This window comes from Oryctolagus cuniculus, chromosome 6 (genome assembly GCF_051225735.1).
Source record: "Oryctolagus cuniculus isolate XC-2025 breed Fujian yellow rabbit chromosome 6, ASM5122573v1, whole genome shotgun sequence".
Taxonomy (NCBI): domain Eukaryota; kingdom Metazoa; phylum Chordata; class Mammalia; order Lagomorpha; family Leporidae; genus Oryctolagus; species Oryctolagus cuniculus.
Genome location: NC_142872.1, coordinates 60075002 through 60099061, shown reverse-complemented (window position 1 = coordinate 60099061; position 24060 = coordinate 60075002). Strand labels below are relative to the sequence as shown.

Genomic DNA, 24060 nt, shown 5'->3' with positions numbered 1-24060 from the left:
ATCATGGGACACCTGGATTGAATTTGGGGCTCCTGGCTTCAGCCTGGCTGTTGCAGACATTTGAGGAATGAACCAGTGGATAAGAGATTTCTGTCTGCCAACCTCTCTGGCTTTAAAATAGATAAGTAGAAAAATAAAAAGTCTAGAAGTGAAACAAAAGTAACTGGAGTTAGGTCCTCAGTTCTAGGCACAAACGTGGCCACCTTCAGAGGCCACCAATTGTTAGATGAGTCTGGAGCACCACCCTTCCTACTGCGACCTGCCATGTCTCATCCCCTGGACGGGGTTGATGAGGCTTTGAAAAGCTTGCTAAACATTTTCTTTCCAGTTCCTCGGGGAGCGGAAACATGCTGAGAAATCACTGAAACAGCGGAGCCAACAAGATGGGTTCGCTTCCCTCGGGACATCTAGAAAGAAAGCTGAATCAATCAGAATCTCTCTCTCTTTGTAATTGAACTTGGGGCTAACCAGAAAGAAGGCCAGTTGGAAATAGGAGTTGACGGCTGAAAGCACATGACGCAGTGAGGAATCAGAGAGGACAGGAAGGGGCAAATGCAAGCTGAAAGTAGAAAGGAGGCAGAACTCCGTGATGATTTTCAAATTTCCAGCTCTGCCGACCGGTTAGGTACTACTATCATTTACTGAGTTAGAGAAGATCAGCGTAAGACAGAAGTTGGTTTGGTTACAGGAGGGAATCAGAAGTTCAGTTTTAAAGTCAGAGCGCACACACACACACACACACACACGTACACACACAAGTTCAGGGGTTAGGCTTTGTGGTACAGTGGACACCCACATGCCACATTGGAATGCCTGGTTCAAGACCTGGCTACTCCACGCTTTTGATCCAGCTCCCGGCTAAAGCACCTGGGAGGCAGCAGACGATGGCCTGAGTCCTAGAGTTCCTGCCACCCACTTGGGAGACCAAGATATCATTCCTGGCTCTAGCTCCTGGTTTTGGCCTGGCCTAGCCCTAGCTTTTGGGGGCATTTGGGAAGTGAACCAGTGGATGGAAGATCTTTTTTCTCTCTGTATCCCTCACCCTCTCTGCCCTTCATATGAATAAATTTTTTAAAAAAAGTTTAATTACACATGTTAAATTTGAGATGCATACATGAAATTTGAGGACAACCCTTAAGAGGTACTTAAAGAGGGATACCACTCATTTGCACACATCTGGAGTTCAAAGGAGGTATCTGGCCTGGAGGAATCAAGCTGAGAATAGGGCATGTGATGGTTAATTTCATGTGTCAATTTGATGGATTAAGGAATACCCAGGGAACTGGTGAAGCCTTATCTTTTTATTTTAGATTTATTTATTTGAAAGTCATGATTAGAGAGAGAAAGAGAGAGAGAGAGAGAGAGAGAGAGAGAGATCGAGATCTTCCATCTGCTAGTTCACTCCACAAATGGCTGCAATAGTCACGGCTTGGCCAGGCTGAAGCTAGGAGCCAGGAGCTTCATCAGGGTCTCCCATGTGGGTGCAGGGGCCCAAACACTTGGGCCATCTTCTACTGCTTTCCCAGACCATAGCAGAGAGCTGGATCAGAGAGGAGCAGCCAGGACTAGAACTGGTGTCCATATGGGATGTCGGCACTGCAGGCAAAGGCTTAGCCCACTATGCCACAGCACCGGCCAAGAGGGGATTTCTTTTCTTTTCTCTTTTTTTTTTTTTAACAGGAATTGGCTCAAATGATTATGCAGCTGAGAAGTACCATGACAGAAGTCCCAGGTTACCAGGTGAGAGATCCGGATGAAGCTCCTGGCTCCTGGTTTGCCCTGGCCCAGTCCCTGCTACTGTGGCCATTTGGGGAGTAAACCAACGGATCAAAGATTCTCTCTCTCCTCTCTGTTACTCTGCCTTTTAAATAAATAAATAAGTAAATAATTAAAAAAAAATCTCTTCTTAGGGCTGGCATTGTAGTGTAGCAGGTAAAACTACCACCTGCAATGCTGGCATCCCCCGTGGGCACCAGTTCAAGTCCATGGGCTCCACTTCTGATCCAGCTCCCTGCTAACGTGTCTGGGAAAGCCATGGAAGATGTCCCAAGTACTTGGGCCCCTGTATCCACATGGGAGATCCGGAAGAATCTTCTGGCTCCTGGCTTTGGCTTGGCCCAGCCCTAGCCATTGCTGCCATTTTGGGAGTAACTCAGCGGATAGAAGATCTCTCTCTCTCTCTCTCTCACTCTCTCCTTCCCTCCCTCTCAGTGTAACTCTGCCTTTCAAATAAAACAAAACATAAATCTTTAACAAAATCTCTCCTGTTGGTTCTGTATCTCTGGAGGACCATGACTAACACAGGGTATGAGTTGGGTAGTTGAGAAAAATGAAGTTAGAAGGATAGGCATGACCAGAGAGAGATGTAAAACATGAAAAGGAGTTTGGATTTTATCCTGAAGACAAGGTGTGGCATCAGCTCCTCCTGAAGACGGATGGACTAGCTGTAGGAAGTGGTGATGAAAGATGTCTTTTCAGTAATCCAGGTAAGAGCTTGGAATTTATATTCTGACTTTTTTCACCTACATTGTATTATGCACATTTAACCATATTACTACAAATTCTCTGGAGACAGTTTTAAATGGTCCAATGACCTATCAACCAATGTATATATATAATTTATATAGGAATCTCTTTGTTTCGCATAACTAACCTAGCTGGTGTGCTAGGTAAAAGCTTTTTTGCCTGTCCTAGTGGCAAAATCTCCAGCACATATTGTAGCTTTTCCAAAATCATCTGCTCAAGTCTGGTTGCCAAATTTTACTTTCTTGTTTTTTTTTTTAATTTTTAAAAAGATTTATTTATTTATTTATTTACTTGAAAGTCAGAGTTACACAGAGAGAGGAGGAGAGAAGGCAGAGAGTGAGAGAGGTCTGCCATCCGCTGGTTCACTCCCCAGTTGGCCACAACGACTGGAGCTGTGCCAATCTGAAGCCAGGAGCCAAGGTCTTTCAGGTCTCCCATGTGGGTACAGGGGCCCAAGGACTTGGGCCACTTCTACTGCTTTCCCAGGCCACAGCAGAGAGCGGATTGGAAGTAGAGCAGTCAGGATGACTCGAACCTGCAAACACATGGGATGCCGGCACTGCAGGCAGCAGCTTTACCCACTACGCCATAGCGCTGGCCCTACTTTGTTTGATTTCAAAATTCTTGCACCCAGTTCAAGCTTCAACTATGCCTAGAAGCTTGTGGTGAAAAAGGCAGACATGGTTGGGATAATACTCACCAAATGTACCATTTTCATCCTCTCCATTTCTGGTCCTGCTGTGGTTAGACAGGGCCTTGTGACTTGTTCTGTGTTCAATGACACGATTGTCACAACCTGTGTTGAAGTCATGGGAAAGCCAATGCCTGATGCTCCAGTCTATCTCTTCCCCTTAAGGAACTGTGGGAGCTGTGCGTTTATGATGGTGTGGGACAAGATGGCTGGTCCCTGGTGGCCGTGTAGATCAGAACTCGGATGCCCGTCCACACAGGACACAATGCCTGAGCAAAACATCAGCTTTATCATGATAACTGCAAGGATTTTATCATTTCTATGAGGGGACTTCCAAAAAGTCCACGGAAAAAACAGAATTCAAAGATAAGTTATTTGGGTGCAAAAGTGTTTGAAACTCAAGCATTTATTTTTCATAATATGCATTTTCAACATGATCTTGTTAAAGATCCATTATGTGCAAGGATTTCAAAATTCCTTTGCACCAAATGAACTGAGTTTTTAAATTCAACTTCCCACAAACTTTGTGAGATCCCCTCACAGAGGAAAACCTGGCCTGACCTCAGAGTCTGTCTTCACCAGTTCTGCAGTCTGCCCCTCCTCCTCCCCACCCACTAGGTTGCAACCAGCTCCTCCAGGGCTGGAGGAGGGAAAAGGCAGTGAGGGAGGAAAGGAAGGCTAAGGAGCTGCCGCTGGTGCTATGGGTGCTCCACCCAGTTCCCCTTTCTCTCCCAGCTCCTGTGGCGTTTGCTTTTAACCATCCACACCTGAGACTGCCTCCAAAGGCCTGCTCTGGGGCTGCCGGAGCCACTCTGCCCACCGGCACCGGCACCGAGGCAGAAGCATCTGGGAATTTACATCCGCCCACCTTGAGGTGGGGCTCAGCCAGTGCCCCGTGGTGTGGGAGTATGGAAGCCATCTCCCCTGCAGCAAGTCAGGACAAGTGCTGAGGTGCAGTCTGTACTCCAGGGCTCCCCTGGGGGTCAGGCAGGCGCTCCCCTCCAGGGGCTCTGCTGGAGGACCTACCCTTGCTTTGCTTCCTCCTTCCCCACCCTGTTCCTCCTGCTCAGTCTCCAGTGTCCCTTGAGAGCGTTATGTACCCACACCCAGTCGTTTTCTAGTCTGCTTCTGAAGGACCATTCTTAAGGCGTTTGGAACTGGTCACGATTCCAGGAAATAGACTCTAAGGATGTGTGAACGTCTGCCGGCCAGATGGGAGTAAGGACCCTATTCCCAATCGGAAGGGCACTGCTGTTAGCACCTGGTATGCTGACACATGGCCATTACTGAAATGTGTAAATTAGAACTGGCTACAGCCAAAAGGGGTTGCACTGGCTTGTGCAAGAGAGAAGGAGCAATAATTTAAAGGACTACAGAATGAGTCTATTGTTGCTAAATGCTACTGACTTGAGAAAATAATAGGCTTCAGGCAGACAGTTACCACTTGCAGGCAAGACAGGAAAGTCAGAAGTCCCTTTAGCAAGTTTTTTAAAAGACCGTCACTGGGGCCCATGCTGTGGTAGAGTGGGTTAGGCTGCCACCTGCAATACTGGCATCCCATATGGGCTCTTGTTCAAGTCCTGGCTGCTCCACTTCTGTTCCAGCTCTCTGCTAATGTCCCTGGGAAAGCAGCAGAAGATGGCTCAAGACTTGGGCCCCCGCCACTCATGTGGTGAACCTTGATGGAGTTCCAGGCTCCTGGCTTTGGCCTGGCCCAACCCCAGCCATTGTGGCCATTTGGGAAGTAAACCAGTAGATTAAAGATCTCTGTCTTTCCCTCTCTGTAACTCTGCCTTTCAAATAAATAAATAAATCTTAAAAAAAAAAAAAAAAGACTGTCATTGATCCAGCAGTCCCACTTCCTGGAATCCACCCAGAAGACTAAAATCAGTTTGTCAGAGATCTCTGTATCCCCATGTTTATTGCTGCACCATTCATAATAGCCACGATATGGACTTGACCTAAGCATCCATAGTTGCAGAAATAAAGGAAATGTGGCATGGATACACAATGGAATGCAATGAGTCTTTAAAAGAAGGAAATTCTCCACATGGATGGAACTAAAGGACATTATGTTAAGTGAACTAAGCCAGGCCCAGATAGACAGATACCACATGACTTCAGTTATCTGTGGAGTCTAAAGCAATTGAGGAGCCAGTGCTGTCGCATACAGGGTGAGGCCACCACCTGCAGTGCCAGCATCCCATATGGGCGCTGGTTCGAGTCCAGGCTACTCCACTCCCAATCCAGCTCTCTGCTATGGCCTGGGAAAGCAGTAGAAGATGGCCCAAGTCCTTGGGCTCCTGCACCTGCATGGGAGACCTGGAAGAAGCTCCTAGCTTGGCCGGTGCAGTGGCTCAATAAGCTAATCCTCCACCTGCAGTGCTGGCACCCCGGGGTTCTAGTCCCGGTCAGGGCACCGGGTACTAGTCCCGGTTGCTCCTCTTCCAGTCCAGCTCTCTGCTGTGACCCGAGAGAGCAGTGGAGGATGGCCCAAGTTCTTGGGTCCCTGTACCCTCAGGGGAGACCAGGAGGAAGTACCCAGCTCCTGGCTTCGGATTGGCGTAGCGCCGGCCGTAGCGGCCATTTGGGGAATGAACCAACAGAAGGAAGACCTTTCTCTCTGTCTCTCTCTCACTGTCTATAACTCTCTCTCTGTCTCTCTCTCTCACTGTCTAACTCTGCCTGGCAATAAATAAATAAATAAATAAATAATTAAATAAAGAATAGAAAAATAAAAATAAAACTAAAAGTGGTGGCTACATGAAGAGGGAGGTAGAGATGAGAGGTACAAAGCTGCACACTAAGGAACGCCTGGAGTCACCAGAAGGTGGAAGAAGCAAGGATTCTTTTCCAGAGGTTCTGGAGAGAGTGTGCCCTGCCCACAGCTTTGGGGACTTCAGGTCTTCAGAACTACAGAATAAGAAGTATTGATGCTGTTCAAAACACCAAGTGTGTGGCAGTTTATAATGACAGCCCCAGGAAATGAGCTCAGTGGAAGACTGATGTCTTCAAAGTGTTGAAACAGAAACTTCTCAACCCAGAACTCTGTAAAGCTAAAAAAAAATCCTTCATGAATACTGGCAAAATGATGACACGTTCAGATAAAAGGAAACTAAGAGAATTCAATGCCAGCAGTGGTGTGCTGCAAAAAAATGGGCTAAAGGCAGCTTTTCAGGATGAAAGGAGATGACACCAGAGGGAAAAGTGGATTTTCAGGAAACAGTACAAATAGTAAACGAAAATATAAAAATCGAAAAGACCACTTTCTCCTCTGACTTCTAAAAGACACATGGCACAGGTGTTCCGTGTGCAGCGGTGAAGACACTGCTTGGGATGCCTACATTCCAAAATGGAGTGCCTGAGTTCAAGGCCCAGTTTGGCTTCTGATTCCAGCTTCCTGTTAATGCACACCCCAGGGGCAGCAGTTTAGTCGCCACCTGGAATGAGCCTCAGGCTCCCAGCTTTGGCCTGGCCGAGCGCTTCTATTGCTGGTGTTTGGGGAATGAACCAGTGAATGGAAGATCTCTCCTTATTTGTCTCTCTGTCTCTATCTCTTTCTACTTTTTAAATAAAAATGCAAAATGAGTAAATTTTAAAAAGTTTTTTTAGGGGCCAGTGCTGTGCCATCGGCAGTGCCAGCATCCATATGGGCGCCGGTTCAGTCCCCCACTGCTCCACTTCCGATCCAGCTCCCTGCCATAGCCTGGGAAAGCAGTGGAAGATGGCCCAAGTCCTTGGGCCCCTGCGCCCTCGTGGGAGACCTGGAAGAAGCTCCTGGCTCCTGGCGTCAGATTGGCCCAGCTCTGGCAGTTGTGGCCATTTGGGAAGTGAACCAGTAGATGGAAGACATCTCTCTTTCTCTCTCTCTCTCTATAAATCTGCCTTTCAAATGAATTAATACATTTTTTTTTTTTGACAGGCAGAGTGGACAGTGAGAGAGAGAGACAGAGAGAAAGGTCTTCCTTTGCTGTTGGTTCACCCTCCAATGGCCGCCGCGGCTGGCACGCTGCGGCCGGTGCACCGCGCTGATCGATGGCAGGAGCCAGGTGCTTCTCCTGGTCTCCCATGGAGTGCAGGGCCCAAGCACTTGGGCCATCCTCTACTGCACTCCCTGGCCACAGCAGAGAGCTGGCCTGGAAGAGGGGCAGCCGGGAAAGAATCCGGCACCCTGACTGGGACTAGAACCCGGTGCGCCGGCCAATACATCTTTTTAAAAAGAAGTTTTTTTTTTTTTTTTTTTTTTTTTTTTTAAAGATGCCAACTGGGATTCCTCCATCTCTTATTGGAGTACTTGGGCTCAAGTCCTGGCTCTGCTCCTGATTCTAGCTTCCTGCTGATGTGCATCCTGGGATGCAGCAGGTGATGATTTAAGTGGTTGGTCCCCGCCACACACAGGAGATCTGGATTGGGTTCACCTAGTTCCAGGCTGGCCCAGCTCCAGGTGTGATGGGCATTTGGGTGAGAGAACCAGCAGATGGGAGATTTGTCTGTGTCTATGCTTTAAAAAAAATGAAAGAAAAAGTAAATAACAATGTAGAACCTTATTTTATACCATAAAAATTAACTCAAAATGAATCAAAGACCTAAAAGTAAAGGCTAAAACTGCAAAAAAAAAAAAGGAAAAGAAAACATGGGGGGAAAGCTTCATGACATTGGTTCTGGCAAAGATTTCTTAGATACCACAACAAAAATAGCAGAAGCAACAAAAGAAAAAACAGATAAACTGGACTACATCAAAATGACAAACTTTTATACATAAAAGGCAACCTACAAAATGAGAGAAAACATTTGCAAGCCATTTATTGGAAAAGGGGTTAATATCAGGAATATATTAAGAAAAACTTTGGCTGGCGCCGCGGCTCACTAGGCTAATCCTCTGCCTTGCGGCGCTGGCACACCGGGTTCTAGTCCCGGTCGGGGCGCCGGATTCTTTCCCAGTTGCCCCTCTTCCAGGCCAGCTCTCTGCTGTGGCCAGGGAGTGCAGTAGAGGATGGCCCAAGTGCTTGGGCCCTGCACTCCATGGGAGACCAGGAGAAGCACCTGGCTCCTGCCATCGGATCAGCGCGGTGCGCTGGCCACAGTGCGCCGGCTGCGGCGGCCATTGGAGGGTGAACCAACAGCAAAGGAAGATCATTCTCTCTGTCTCTCTCTCTCACTGTCCACTCTGCCTGTCAAAAAAGAAAAAAAGAAAAATTCAAGGTGGGCCTTTGGCATGTGGGTTAAGATTCCATCCCACACTGGAGTACCTGGTTCGAGTCCTGGCTACTCTGCTTCCATCAGCTTCCTACTGATACACACCCTGAGAGGCAGCTGATGATCATTTAGGTGAATCTCTAGTTTCCTGCTTTGCAGACTGCTCCAAACCTGGCTGTTGCAGGTATCTGGGGAGTGAACCAGAGGATAGAAGTTTTCTCCATCTCTGTCTCTGTTGATTCACCTTTAAAATGCATAAAAATCAAAAATTAAAAAATTTTAAAAAATTCCCTGAGGCCACTGTTGTCATGTCAGGTTAAGCCACCTGCTCCTTCCCAGGCTTCTAGCTTTGGCCTGACCCAGCCCTGGTTATTGTGGCCGGGGAGTGAACGAGCATATGGAAGACCTTTCTGTCTCTAACTCTGCCTTTCAAATAAATAAATCTTAAAACAAACAAACAAAAAAACCAGATGTGAGAGGTGCATGGCACAGTCTGAAGCCCATACTGCTGGTGCTCTGTCCAGATCCCTGTTTATGAATTTTTGCTTTCTTATCTAATGGCCTGCACCAATAACTCTCTTGGGAGGACTGTCCCCCTCCAGGTGCTGCTTGGCCTGAAGGCACTGAGACGGAGCCTCAAGCAAGCGACTTCCATCCTGGGGCATCCACGCAGCAGTTGCATCAGGCTGATGCTCCTCTCCCTGTAACTCTGCCTGAAAGGGCAACTTTGCTCCACGCTTTCCTGCTTCCCTTGCTCCTTTAGGGTTGTTTCTTGGGGGAGCACTTCTTCTCAATAAAGGCTTGTGACTGTAGCCTCATCTCAGCGTCTGCTTCTGGGGAATCCATCCTAAAGCAGGGAGCAGAAAATGCCCTGACTCACGCAGTTATAACCTGGCACCTACCTTCTAGGTGCTTCATGCCATGCGCCAATACCTTCTCATGGAACATTTTTGGATTTCCTCTTCCTACATAGGAGACGTCCTCTGGTCAGCTGCCTGAGATCTCTTGCCCCTCTTAATCCCTGGCTGCCTGTGAGCTGCTCAGGCTGCACCTATCGGGATCACCTTACCCCTCCAAGTGGTCCTCTCAGTCAGCGACTGTTTCAAGATAATCTTTTTTTGTGGAATCTGCAGCTGGCTCACACAAAACCTGCAGTTTTGTCCCCTACTCCCACCCCGAAGTGTGGAAGTACAAGTCCCCTTTCTAAGACAGGTCTTTTCTCGTTGTGGCTATTAAACTGTTCTCAGTCTTTAGCTTGTGGACTTTTTCAGACATGAGTGAGGAATGAGTTCCCTTGTCCTCCAAACTCTAGGGGACACATAGCAGTATCTCTGAGTGTGCCCCCTGGAAGCCCTTGAGGTATGCCTGGGCAGAACGGGGAGGAGGAATCCTCTAACTCCTCACCCATCTCTGCAGTCTCCAAGCTTCTTTACACCTTCAGATGGGGGACAGGCTCATTAGCTGGCAGAACTGGTTTTCTGACAATCTTCTATGCAAGTCTTCCAAACTTGATCTACACAGCATTAAAATGGCACTTTTTTTTGTTGTTGTTGTTTTGTTTAGCTTTGTTTTTGATTTGGGGCTACAGCTGACACTCAGGACTGAAAGAGTCTCATTTGAACATCCTATTAGAAAGATAAGGCTTCATGTGCAACCACTTTGTTCCAATTTCGGTAATTCTTGAGTCCCTACTGGTTACAGTGTTCCTCTGGGAGAGAGGAAAAAGGCAGAAGGCAAGAACCTAGTCATTAGTTGCCCATTCAGGTAGGAGGGAATAGAGTGAGGTTTTCAACATGAGGCCATACCTGACCACACAAGCAAACACCTGAAACCTAAGCCATATACACTGTGTTCTAGTAGACAGAACCTAATTCACTGAGAGAGCACCATACAGATTCACCCCTTTGCCTGCTCTCCACTCTCTTACTTTCTCAGAATTTAGGATCTTCCTTAGGATGAACGTCTTGGAGCCCTCTAAGCTACTAAAAGCCTCCAGAAGGGCCTGGGACAGGTTCTGGCAAGAGAGTTCACGCCAAGGTTGCTGAGTTCTGCACTGCACAGCCTCTGGTTGGCTCTATTTTAGATCCAATTATTAGCTGGCACCCTTAGCAAACTACATTGTTAACAGCCTTCAGTGTTATTGGAGGGTGAATGGTGAGAAGTGTGGCAACTGGATTGGCTAAGATGTGGGCAGCAAAAAGGAATTGGAGATTGCCAGCGCCTGTATTGCAGCCCCAAGTGCACTCCCATCATGCACTTCATGCCTTGACACTTGCAGGCACTCCAACCTGGCATGGGGATGTCCCAAGTGGCAGTATAACTGCTGTGCCAAATGTCTACATAGTATCCTTCTATCTTTTTTTCCTGAAAATATATTCTAATGCATTTACAAAGATTTATTTATTTATTTGAAAGAGAGAGTTACAGAAAGGCAGAGGCAGAGAGAGAGAGGTCTTCCATCTGCTGGTTCACTCACCAAATGGCCGCAAAAGTCAGGGCTGCACTGATTCGAAGCTAGTAGCCAGGAGCTTCTTCTGGGTCTCCCACGCAGGTGCAGGGGACCAAGGACTTAGGCCATCTTCCACTGCTTTCCCAGGCCATAGCAGAGAGCTGGCTCAGAAGTGGAGCAGCCGGGACACAAACTGGCACCCATATGGGATGCTGCCACTGCAGGTGGTGGCTTTACCTGCTACGCCACAGTGCCGGCCCTTCTAATGCATTTTTATATTTGAAAATCTTTTATTATTACACTATTGTACTTCTCTTCCACATGTTGTTATAATTTTTATTTTCTGTGATGACAGGTTCTCAATATTAGCCAAAAAATCCTAGGGATTAAGTTATCATTATTATTATTAAACACAATTGATCAAGTAGTCTATTACTCTTTTGATAAATATGCTTAAGCATGAGCATCTAAGTTTATTAGAACTGTATCTTTTAAATAAATAAAAATGGTTTGCATTCCTGTGCACAAATACTCCTTGTTGTTAGAATGAGGAAGGATATTATGTCAAACTTATTTTTAGGTTTTATTTTTGTACAGAAGACTTGCTCATATGAAAATGAAAGTTGTCTTCTAGCAATGTTATTCAACTTTTGGGGAGTCTTTCTAAGTGACTGTGTCAAAATTTACATAATGATCTATCAGTAAACTTATATATTTATTTGAGAGGCAGAGAGGGAAGAGAGTACGCTCCCATCCACTGGTTCATTCCCAAAATACCCACCAAGTCCAGGTTGGGCTGAGGCTAAGTACGGAGATGGGAATACTATCCAGATTTCCCATAAGGGTGTTGGGAACCCAATTATGTGAGCCATCACCACTGCCTCCCAAAGGTCTGCATTAGCAGAAAACTGGAGTCAGTAACCAGAGGTAGGTATTAAACCCAGGTACTCTGGGGCTGGTGCTGTGGCGTAGCGGGTAAAGCCATCACCTGCAGTGCTGGCATCCCATATGGACACCAGTTGGAGTCCTGGCTGTTCCACTTCTGATCCAGCTCCCTGCCAATGTGCATGGGAAGACAGCAGAGGATGGCTCATGTCCTTGGTCCCCTGCACCCATGTGGGAGACCCAGAAAAAGCTCCAGGCTCCTGGCTTCAATTTGGCTCAGCTCCAGCTATTGTGGCCATTTGGGGAGTGAACCAGTGGCTGGAAAGATCTCTCTCTCTCTCTCTGCCTCTGCTTCTCTGTAACTCTGGCTTTCAAACAAATAAATAAATCCTTAAAACAACAACAAAACCCAGGTACTCCAACATGCGACTTCTCGAGCATCTTAACTGGTGTCTCAACCACTAGGACAAATGCCTGCTCCCCAGATAATTTTTATTACAATTAAAACTCAATTTAATCCTTCTTCAGTTTTGCTGAGAACAAAGTATTGGAAACCACCTGACTAATAAAAGTATTTATATAGTCCCTAGAGAAATTCACTCAATTCCTGGGAAGCATACCAAAACACCTTTACCAAGATTCATTAAATGATTATTAAGTACATCTGGGTAGCAGAGCTAATCCTATGTGTTTGCCAAATTCGACTTCATTTCCCTTTTTCTAGGCTCACGGGAACAGTATACTGCGCAGGCTTCCTTAAGCTTCTCAGGGCATGTGGCTGAGTACTGACCCATGCACAATGGGCTGGAAAGATGTGCTTCTGAGACAGGGCAATTATTAACCAGTAGGTCTTCCTGTGCAGCCTCTCTCCCTCAGCAACAGTGGAGACCAGGAATTCCACGTGGAGTCACTGTAAGACAGTTGGCGCAGAACAGATTGCACAGGAACAGAGTCTGTTTATTAAGCCACTGTTTCCAGGGTGTGGAAACAGTTGCCCAGCTTGAACTACACTTCTCTGAATTCTGTTCCTCTGTTTCTGCTTAGAGTGGGCCACAGCACATGCTCGTGCAGGATGTGCAGCTTGGAAGCGAGGCACCAGTCATTTTGGAGCCCATGTGTACCTCAGGGATCTGCTGACTCATCTCCTTGCTGTGAGGTCCTAGTTGGATCTGCAGTTGCTCAACCTTCCCTGGAGCCTCTCTCAGCTCCTCTGATTCCGAGGCTGTGTGTGTGTGTGTGTGTGTGTGTGTGTAGCTCTGTGACAAAGGGCTCCGGCCTCTGCCTGACACCTGCATGTCCAAGGCCAGAGGTGGTCGGCGCTGACAGGGGTTCCGGTCTGTGCTGATGCTTGCTCCTCCCTACCTTACAGCCTTCTTCCCTGCCTGCCTACCTAAGACCCAGCACTGGCTGCAGATCTCTTACAGAGATCACATAACTAGAACTGGAAGTGATATAAGGTCAATTCCTTGTAAAAATCTCTTACTACACTCTTGTTGGTTCTGCTTTTCTGATTGGATTTTAATACAAAGGGTTAATTTCCTATTGTAGGAGTGTATGAGGGGCCATCAAATGGTTCATAAAAAATGCATATTATGAAAAAAAACAATGCAGGGATTTCAACAAAATTTTTTTGTGCCAAAAAACTCATACTAATTTTTTTTTTTTTTTCTGGACAGGCAGAGTGGACAGTGAGAGAGAGAGAGACAGAGAGAAAGGTCTTCCTTTTCCACTGGTTCACCTGCCCAGTGGCCGCTGCGGCTGGTGTACCATGCTGATTCGAAGCCAGGAGCCAGGTGCTTCTCTTTCTTGGTCTCCCATGCGGGTGCAGAGCCCAAGGACTTGGGCCATCCTCCACTGCCCTCCCGAGCCACAGCAGAGAGCTGGACTAGAAGAGGGGCAACCGGGACAGAATCCGGGGCCCCGACCGGGACTAGAACCCGGTGTGCTGGCGCTGCAGGTGGAGGATTAGCCTATTGAGCCACGGCGCCGGCCTCTAATTTGTTTTAACAATCTAAAGAGGATTTAGTTTGAGGCACTAAGAAGATATTAGTTTGAAAAGTTCCTATCAGAGAAACACAAATTCTCTAAAATTAAAACAAGAACAAACCAAGAACAAACATCCAATTTATGGGGAAGCTTGGTTAGAAGAATGGTAACCCCCCCCCCCCACCTTTTTTAAACTAATTAATGTATTTAAGAGAGGCAGAGTTGCGGGGTGGGGTGGGGGGAGAGACAGAGAGAGATCTTCCATCTGCTGGTTTACTTTCCAAATGGCTGCAAAGGTCAGAGCTGGGCCGTTCCAAAGCCAGGAGTCAGGAGGGGCTTCTTCCAGGTCTCCCAAGTGGGAGCAGGGACCCAAGTACTTGGGCCGTTTTCTGCTGCTTTCCCAGGCGCATTAGCAGGGAGCTGGATTGGAAGTGGAACAGCCATAACCTGAACCAGTGCCTAAATGGGGATACTGGCACTGCAAGCTGTGGCCTCAGCAGCTACGCCACAGTGCCGGCCCTGAAATCACTGATGGTTTACAGAAAGCTTATGGAGGGGCTGCTGCCTTTGACACTGGCATTCCCTGCTTCCAATTCAGCTTCCTACTAATGTGTCTGGGAAAGCAGTGGATGACGGCAGTGGGTCCCTGCCACTCATGTGGTCTCAAAACCTGAATGGAGTTCCAGTTTCTTGGCTTCAGCCTGGCCCAGACCTGGCCACTGCAGCCATTTAGAGACTGAACCAGTGAATGGAAGATCTTTTCCTGTTTCTCCCTCTCTCTGCTGTTCTGGTTTCAAATAAATAAACCTTAAAAAAATAAGAATAGGGTGATCCATTATTGAAGATGAAGCTTGCAGTGGCAGATCATTCACATTAATTTGCAAGGAAAAACCGAATCTTTTTTGTACCCTAATTAAAAACCAACAATAAATAGCAGAAACAATAGCCAACACCATAGACATCTTTGCTGGTTCAGCTTACTGAATTTTGACTGAAAAATTATAAAGTGGAGCACACTTTCTGTTCTGTGAATACACAAACTCGTTGTGCTCAGAACAGCTGGAGTCAGGAGCAGAGCTTCCAATAGAAATGTTAAACAAGCGGGGTGGAGATCCTGTAGCACTTTTTCCAAGAATTGCAACTGGGGATGAAACGTGGATTTATCAGTATGATTCCAAAGACAAAGCCCAATGAAAGCAATGCTACCAAGAGGCGTGGAAGTGACCCAGTCAAGGCAAAAGTGAACTGGTCAGCAGCAGAGGTCGTGGCAACAGGTTTTGAGATGCTCAAGACATTTTGCTTGCTGACTTTCTGGAGGGCTGAAGAACAACACCATCTGCTTATTAGCGTGTTTAGAGAATGTGAGCTAAAGCTCTAGCAGAAAAGTACCTGAGAGAGCTTCACCAGAGTCCTCCCTCCCCCACAATGCTCCTGCTCATTTCTCTCCTCAAACAAGGGCAATTCTGTGAGTATGGATGGGAAGTCATTAGGTATCCTCTTACAGTCCTAGTTTGACTACTTCTGACTTTTTTGTTTCCTAATGTTTACTTTTTTTTTTTTTTTTTTTTTTTACTTTTTAAAAAGTTTTGAAAGGCAAAGTGACAGAGAGAGAGAGAGGGAGATCTTTCACTTGATGGTTTGCTCTCCAAATGCCCACAACAGCTGGGCTGGGACAGGCTGAAGACAGGAGCTCAGAAATTCATCTGAGTTCCCACATGCAGGGACCTAAGCACTTGAGCCATCATCCGCTGCCTTCCAGGGTGCACAGGAAGAGGAAGCTGGATCGGAAGTGCAGTAGCTGGGATTCAAACCAAGTGGCATCTTAACCACTGTGCCAAATGCCTGCCCTTCATGTTGAAATTTAATCCCCATGATGAGAGGTTGCAACAGATGCCAAGCATGCTCTTGGACTTGCAGAATCAAGAGCTAAATGATCTTTTTATTTATATATTGCTCAGTTTCAGATAATATGTGTACAGCAATAAAAAGTGCACTAAAGATAGATAGAAGACAAACTGAAGTGATGGCAACTGTGGAAAATCATAGGCCACACGTCATACAAAGAAAGTAATTGCTGTTCGACCCCTGCATATCATTTCTATGTAGATCTAATAGTGAGATGTTCCAATTTTTCAAGAGAAGCTAGAAATTCAGGTTTTAAAATAGGACACTCATATTTTAAAACAATAAAAAAGATGGTGTAGGCTAAAGTTACATATTGGGGGTAGGAAATGATTCACCGTGGGCTTCCTAGCTCTGTGTGCTGAGTCACGTTGCAGGTGCTAGGGCCTTGGAGATCTAGACTAGCTGTTAACATCAGTGGCACCCAAGGGACCATGCCTGTCTGTATTCTCACCATTGTCTAGACCCTTTCCACTCTATGGGCTTGGCTGTGTCTCTGGCTTTGGTCAAGCGGCATTAGTATGTGTGGTGTAGCAGATTTGATAAGCAATTGTTCATTGGGGCTTGTCTTCTTTGAAGCCACCAAGCAGAAGCTTGAGTGGTAAGAAGCCACTTGGAGAGGATGGTATTGTGGTGTAGCGGGTGAAGCCGCCACCTGCACGTTGACAACTCATAAGGGGCTCCGGTTCAATTCCTGTCTGCTCCAAGTCCAATACAGCTCCCTGCTGATGCACTTGGGAAAGCAGTGGAAGATGGCCCAGGTCCTTGGGTCCCTGCATACACATGGGAGACCCAAATGAAGCTCCTGGTCCCTGGCTTTGGTCTGGCCCAGCCCCAGCCGTTGTGGCCATTTGGGGAGTGAACCAGAGGATGGAAGATATCTTTCTCTCTCTTTTCCCTTCTCTGTAACTCTGCCTTTCAAATTAAAGAAATCATTTTTTTTTTTTTTAAAGAAGAAGCCATGTGGTGAAGAGAGACCGCAGGGGCCACAAAGTCACTTTGAATGAGTCCCCAGCTGATTTCAGGCCCATGACTAACTTCAGATTACACCATGTGGCTCTAGCTGAGCCTGGTCAACCCACACAATTGTAAAAAATAATAAACTCTGTTATTCTAAGCTACTAAATCTTGGGGTGGTCTGTTATGTTGCAATAGGTAACAGAAGCAGAGGTCATTAATTTTAATTCCCTTGTTTACACTCCCTAGAGTGTTCCAACCAAGGCCCAGATACAGCAGCACTGCCTCTGGTGAAATTCAGGCAGTAAGTTAGTGGTGGCAACTGTTTAATTCCGGTTTCTTCCTATTGCTTTTCTTTCAATTTCTTGGTGAAAAGCACCAGATAAGGACAATGAAACTTCAAACTCTACCTGCATGAAACTTAACACTGTCTTCAATGCATACAAATCACTGCAATAATTTAGCTCTCGGAAATGCAAACACTTCCAGGTCATCCAGTCCCTTTGCTTTACGGTGTGAGAATGAAAAAACACTTGAGGAAAATGGAAAGCACTTGGAAGCTGGCCTGGTACAATCATCCAGGCTGTAACATCAGTAGATGACAGCTGACCGCTAGGCCTCGTACACTCATGTAGAACACGAATCATTGGACAGAACATCAACATCAGACAAGGCCAAGCTGTGACCAGGAGTGGTCAAGACAAAAACCGAGACCATCCTTAATCATGCCTGAATGCAGATAAAACACCAACGTTGTCCAAACCACAAAAAATGACCAAACACCCATTCCAGTTAGTTGGAGGGGGCTGCTGCTCCTTTACCAACTAAAGCTTAAGCCTCTACCCAAAATTCCCTTCCTTCTGATAAGATTTATTGAGATGGACGATCAACGAATGACCACCACTGCCTGACAGTCTCGACGGCCTCAAGTCTCCCGGATCACCTTCCTGAGACGCCCTCCTCCGGCTTCTCCTGGTGTGTGCTCTCACTCACTTCAACTAGCAGGAAAAGCAATGCGTTCAACCCTCCGTGTGTTCCCGCTGGGTTCTGGTCAGAGGAATGGCGAAGTCTGCAAAGTCAGGAGGCTGAGTTCAACTGAGAGGAGTCTCCAAGTTTTGCTTCTGAGCACCTGCCATTCTTCCCGTTCGTGTCTGCCGCCTTCCTCTCACAATTAAACTCCACGAGAACAGAGTCATGTTGAGAGCTGACTCCCTGTGCCTACAGCTGTACGCGGCAAAGGTGGATGCTTACAAAGCAGCTCTGAACGAATGAATGAGGAAGAGCGGCTCAGCCCACGCACATTCCCTTTGGTGTCTCAGCTCCTAATCCGTGGGGCAGCCAGACAGGCCCACAGCACGTCAGCATCCCCCTTCCCCAACTTCATCTCCAGCCCCCTCAGTCCTCCCATACCCTTCCAGCTGCTTCCCTCGGTCAAGCTTCTCTCTCTTGCCGTCCTCTTCCCACACTTGAGCCCCAAGAGCCCACCTTCCTAATGCACTCAATCCATCAGTCTCCACCACCTCCCCCCCGCCCTCCCCCAAGCACCGGCGGACCCGAAGCCTCGCTACTTAGGCGTCGAATGGGCACTGCAGACACCCATCGCGCATGTGCGGAAACTGGTCGCACACGCAGGATCTCTGACAAGCGGGGAGTCGTCTCCGAGTTTCCGTCCCGGTCTCCGCAGCCTTAGGCTGCCAGGAAGTCAAGAGAAGGCAGCCGGAAGGAGAACCTGCGCGCAAGGCTTTCTGGGACATGTAGTCGTGGCGCTCCCGAGACCCTACCCCGAGCCAGCCCTTAATTCTTCTGGTCTGTACGTCCCGCGTTCACAGGGCAGTGCTACTTTCGGCTCAGAATTGGCTTCCGGCTATCAGGAAAGCTCGGCCCGGGGTCGGCTTCTCGTTCCCACAACGCTCTGCGGGGCCCGCGGCGCCTGCTGGGAGCTGTAGTGCCCGCCGTGCGTACTGCGTTCGCCGAGGGGGAGGGCGGAGCTGCCGGCGGCCCGGGCGGGCTGGCAGCTAGAGTGGGTGCGAGAGCCGCCTCCGCCTCTGCCGCCTCCGCCGTCGCCTCCTCCGCCCGGGCCGTTCGCTGCTGCGCGGGGAGAGCGAGGCGGGGCCGCCGGGGCCGCCATGGAGCCCGACTCGGTGATTGAAGACAAGACCATCGAGCTCATGGTGAGTGCGGCCCGCTGGACCGTCCGTTCTTCCGTCCGTCCGGCCCCAGGCGGGCCTGCCCACCTCAACGTCCGGCGCGAGGCTGGCCTTGGCCCTTCCCCGCCGCCTCGGCCCAGATCTGGGCCAGCCCTGTCCTGGCCTCGGGCCCAGCGCGGTGCCTCCCGATCCCTCGAGATCTCAGGCCGGACTTGGCCCGGCCCCCTCCATGCCCCTCGGTTCTCCCCCCCCCCACCCCCCCCCCCCGTCCCTGTCCCGTCTCCGGCCCATCTTTCGGAACGACCCTCGCTCGTTCATGCTGTAGCTTTAGGTCACATCGTGCTAGCATCTCATTCTCTTTCTTTTGGGAGGCGATCAAACCCCCCCCCCCCCGCGCGCGCACCTTGTATTTCTCTGGCTCAGGCCCGCACCGCGCTTGCAAGCACCACTTAGGCCGAATGAGGTGGTGGTGGGAGAGAGTACAGAGGAGATCGTTACGGGCTGCCTCGGCCTCCGGGTCCTAAGAGGGGTCTCAGCACCCTCTCTCCAGCCCAGGGCTGTGTGGATGCCTGGGATAGGCCCTACAGGACTGGGGAGGTGGAGAGCTCTCTGGTCAGAGGCTGTTACGGATCAGGGGCCTCTTCCCTGGGCTCCTGTGGTGTCAGGCTTCTCGGACAAAGGGTTTCCTACCCAGCCGAGAGGGATGTTTGCACAGCGAGGCCCCAGGTACTCTGGATTCCATCCCCTTGGAAAGGGAAACCATAACTTCACGTTTCCTTCAGCTGCTTTGGGAAATTGGGGGTGGGGTGGGGGGTGGAGCGAGGCGACCGTCGAGCTCATCACTGCCGCCAATTCTTTCTTCTCTCTAAAAAAAAAAAAGGGGGGGGGGAGGGTTCCTTGGCCCCTGGGGGAGCGACCATTCTTCTGTTAGAAGCCATTGGCTGATACTCCACGGTTCACGGACACCCTCCTCCCCTTTCCGTCTACGACTTGGATCCAGAGGAGTTTTTAGAAACAGGACCATGCGAGAGTGGCTAGCAGAAGTGAAGAATTTGCTAATTGGCGGCCGATGTGGTGGAGGAAATAAAATATGGCAGGTATTACCTGCCAATTGAAGATAAATCAAACGGGGCTCTGGAGGGAAGGAAGTCTTTGCTTCAGCAAACGACCATGCCCAGGGATTCTTCCTGTAGAAGCCTCGACAGTTTCTTTGTATCTCTCCCAAGACTGTAGCAACTTCAACCCTGGTAGGGTGGAGAGAGAAAAGGCTAAAGAATCTACTTAACCCAGCAAAATGTTTTCCTAGCCAGATTTTCTCCAGTGTGAAAATGTTTATTGAGTCAGTGATTCCACTGGGTAGGGTTGGTGACATCAGAGCCACTTCCCCCATTTAATGCTATAAATAATAAATGGTGACACTGAAAGTCTGTGGGGTGGCTGCATGGTGTCTGTGGATGATGGCATCTGGGGAGTTGAGATACAGGTCTTAAAAATGGAAGTACAGTAGCGTAAATTCTGAGGCAGCTTAATATTTACTGTCCTCTGCATAACTTACAAAGCTGGACTTCCTCAGCACTCTTGAAAACTAGGGAAAAAATTCTGATAGTTCCCAGTTCTTGCGTATGGGTGTGTGTGCACATGTGCCATTGTTTTCAAAGGGTTAATGTCAACTTGGGTTTTTGTTTGATCTTCATTTACTGAGTGATTTTCCTTTTCAGCCTACTTTATCAAACCACTTAGTCAAGTGTTTCGTATTCTGCTACTTTTGTAGTGGGTAATTTGGGTAAAATGATCTTAACAGTTAAAAATCTTTAATGATCTTTTTGTAATTTTGGTAAAATAATTTGCATAATCTTAATTACATATATGACTTAAGGATACGTTCTTGAGGATGTAAAATTCATGTACTCACCACAGGAGAAATACTTCATGTTGAAAAATTGTTAACTTGGTAGCTCTTTGAAATGGGCTGTTATGAGCTCCTTCCATTTCCATTCATGTAAGAAATAACTAAAATGTCTTTATTTTCAAAAGCATTAGAATAAAATGTACTGTGCAACCCAAGTCAGTGTCTTTGAGTGTCTTAAAATAAAAAGTCTTTGGCCTACATTTACTGACTTCCTAAATCCATAATGCGGGCAGATTTGATTTTACATGATATGGTACTTGTCTTTGATCTGAAAAGAGAGCTCAACCTTCTAAGGACATTATAAACTAAGACTTAAACTGGGATTCTTAGAAAATTTAGCAGAGAATTTAGTAGTTATGGTCAGTTTTAAAATTATTTTTCATTTAAGGATTTCAGTATTTCCTGAAGGGGCTATCAGTTAAGACTGTTAGATAGCCCTTTTCATAAGCTTATATGTATTTATTTTAGTATAGGATATATAGTGCAGTTGCTTAGCAAACTGATTAAGTAAAATCCAGGATCAAATATAGGAATCATGCCTTAAAAATCCAATTGCTTGTGGCTTTCAGTATTTACTATTTTCAAAGTACAGTTTCCAGAACTAAGTTAAACGTATTTTTTATATTGGTTTTAAAGTAACATGACTGAGGGAATGGGTTAAACCAATGGTATTTTATAAGGCTAAAGTATGAAATATTTTAGATTTTTATGAGTCAGCTTCAGTACTCACATATTTGTGAGTGTGCTGCCTGCACCAGTGTGGAACTTAATGGTTAACTAAGATAACTTTCATTTGATATTCCGGAGTGTGCTATATTAGAAGGAGGTAACGGACTTTGCAGTTTCTTCATTTCTTAATCTTCATCCCTCCAGTTTCTTTGATTTTGATTTTTTTTCCCCTTGCACTTTTAGTTAAATTTACTTGGAAAGGAAGGTGGCGATAGCAGAATAATTAACTCTCCAAAATATAACCCCTGCTGAAACTCCTACCTCTGGTCCCAAAGATTGCTTCTCTGAACTCTTACCTACTGCATGGAATTCAGAATCTTAAAGACAACTGATTTTACAGTTTCTGATGGTGAATAATTTAACCACCTTATGACCTTCTTGGCCTTCTATTGGCCAAGTACTATGTCTGCTCTGCGGGCCTGTTTTTCTGAGTTTGGTAAACTCAGCTTTATTATGAGGTGGGGAAGGTAGAAAAGTAGTAATCCATTTTGGAAACAGAATACACCATTCTAAGTCCATTTTGGTGGACTTCACAGGATTATGTATCACATGATGGTTATTAACTCGAGTTATGGATGAGTTGATGTTCAATCATTCAGCACTAGAAGGCATTCCCAAGACCCGTTGATTTGAAGAGAAACATAGTCTCCTATTAAAAGGCAGCAGAAATTGATGTCCAAAGTTTGGAAAGGCAATCCTGTCCCCATCTGGGTGCTAATGAATCCTTTTCCTCTTTATACACTCAGTGGACAGTTTGTACTCTGTTGTTGGGTGAGTCCCCTCTGCTAAGTGACCCTAATTGAGTCCTTTCTCCTCTTATATCTTAGGTGGCTATGTTATTGTTGTATGAAGTAACAGAGTTAGAATATATTGGTCCTAATTAAGAAAATGTGATATAAATTCTGTTTTTCAAGCTGTTGAAGTAGAGCCAGGTCTCAGGGCCCAGGAGATGAAAGAAAAATAAGTTACTGGAGAATTTTCTCATTTTCTCTTTTTGGATCATTTTCCCTCACTTCCTGTCACTGACTTTCTAAGTGGAGTAGGTGGGATGGTTAGTGACTGCGTCAAGAAATTTGGCTTACCGTCGTTTATCCCGGTGTACCTCTAGTTTTGTGCTAGCTTAACCAAATGCACATTCAATAGATGCACGTTTCATTAGGGTCCTAATGAAATAAACCACATACATAATTATAGACCTTGTTGACCTGTCTAAAGAGGCTGTGGCTCAAATAGATCAGTTTTTGTCCCAGATTTTGCAGTTGGTTAGATGTCCTTTTCCATTTGACAAAGGTAAACATGTTCTTGCACACAGGTCTTGATGCATGTGGCCCCTGCAGACTCAGATGACTAGCCCAGGAGCATCACAGGCCATTACATCGATTCCAAGAACAGCACATCTGGCGCTTTGATTAGTGGTGTTTGAGCTGTGAATTCTAGAAATAGGGGCCTGCGTTATAGTGCAGCCGGTTAATCTGCCATCTGTGACACTGGAATCCCATATAAGTGCCAGTTTGGGTCTCAGCTGCTTCCACTTCTGATCCAGCTCCCTGCTAATGTGTATGAGAAAGCAGTGGAAGATGGTCCAAGTGCTTGGACTCCTGCCACCCACTTGGGAGACCCGGATGGGGTTCCAAATTCCTGCCTTTGGCCTGCACTAGCCTTGGCCATTGTGACCATCTGGGGAATGAACCAGCAGGTGGAAGATCTCTGTCTCTGCCTCTGTCTCTCTCTCTCTCTCTAACTCTGCCTTTCATATAAGTAAATAATTAAAAACAAAAAAAAAAACTTTAGAAATAAAGTCTTCTGCTCTGTGTGGTCTCTGAGATCCTGAATTCTACTTGTGAGCTTTGTGCTTTACTGGAAAGAAAGCATTTCAAATCCTAGTGATTCCAAATCCAGTCTTCTTCCAGATTCCAGTCTTCTTTCTGTCCTTTCCTCTCACTTTCCTCACTTACTCTGTATTCCAGCCAAGCATGGAGGATCATAGTCCTCCAAATTCTGTTCACCCTGCTTCTTTTGTCAGCACAAATACTGTCTGGCCTAAGTGCATTTGTATAAGGCTACTGTAATTTACTGCGAGGAACTAATGGTTGACTCTCTGGCCAGATTGGCTTAGGTGGCATCTTAGCAACCTTCCCTTCTGTCTACGCTGATAAAGTCCTGTTCACTCACAAAGCAAAATAGATGCCACCTCCTTTGAAAGGGTCAATTTATGTTATGATGACAGTTACTCTGTCTTTTGTATGTCTGTCGCCTGCCTGCTTGAAAATCATTGTTAGATGCATGAATTCTGGCACTTTGTACTTATCTTGTAGCTCTTAATGTATGCCAGACTTGTATTATTCTTACCTATCTATGTCCCTTATTAAATGATGAACTCCATTTGGGAAGGGATGTGGTCTTACTCATCTTCCTGTGGCACTCCTTCATATACGCAGTGCCTTTTCAGTAAATGTTGAGTGGAAGTTTCTTGCTGATTATTTTCATGCATGGCTGCTTCCTGCTTGTATCTTTTTTTTTTTTTTTAAAGATTTATTTATTTATAAGGCAGAATTAGAGATATCTTCCATCGGCTGATTCACTCCCCAAATGGCCACAAAGGCAGGGACTGGGCCAGGCCAAAGCCAGGAGCCAGGGGCTTCTGGTCTCCCACCTAGGTGGCAGGGGCTCAAGGACTTGAGTC

At 46.8% G+C, this 24060-nt stretch overlaps 1 protein-coding gene and 1 long non-coding RNA gene across 10 annotated transcripts in view; one reads left to right on the top strand and one right to left on the bottom strand.

Annotated features, from left to right (window-relative positions):
- Positions 1 to 17441: 17441 nt before the first annotated feature.
- On the bottom strand, positions 17442 to 18283 carry LOC127490551 (uncharacterized). The gene is made up of 2 exons (XR_007918551.3): positions 18146 to 18283; positions 17442 to 17661 (listed from the first exon to the last, which is right to left on the bottom strand). It is a non-coding gene; the product is annotated as an uncharacterized LOC127490551 (long non-coding RNA).
- Positions 18284 to 18556: 273 nt separating this feature from the next.
- FBXW11 (F-box and WD repeat domain containing 11) overlaps positions 18557 to 24060 on the top strand; it is a 135560-nt gene continuing 130056 nt past the window's right edge. For 2 of the 9 annotated variants that reach the window (XM_089336208.1, XM_089336210.1), the window contains exon 1: positions 18568 to 18763. Coding sequence is in view for 4 of the 9 variants with exons in the window: in XM_002710378.6 (XP_002710424.1) it covers positions 18719 to 18763 (45 nt within the window). In the remaining 5 variants the exon portion in view is untranslated. Of the gene's footprint in view, positions 18764 to 24060 lie in introns of all 9 variants that reach the window. The other 7 variants (XM_002710378.6, XM_051843606.3, XM_051843607.3 and 4 more) reach the window with 7 other exon arrangements.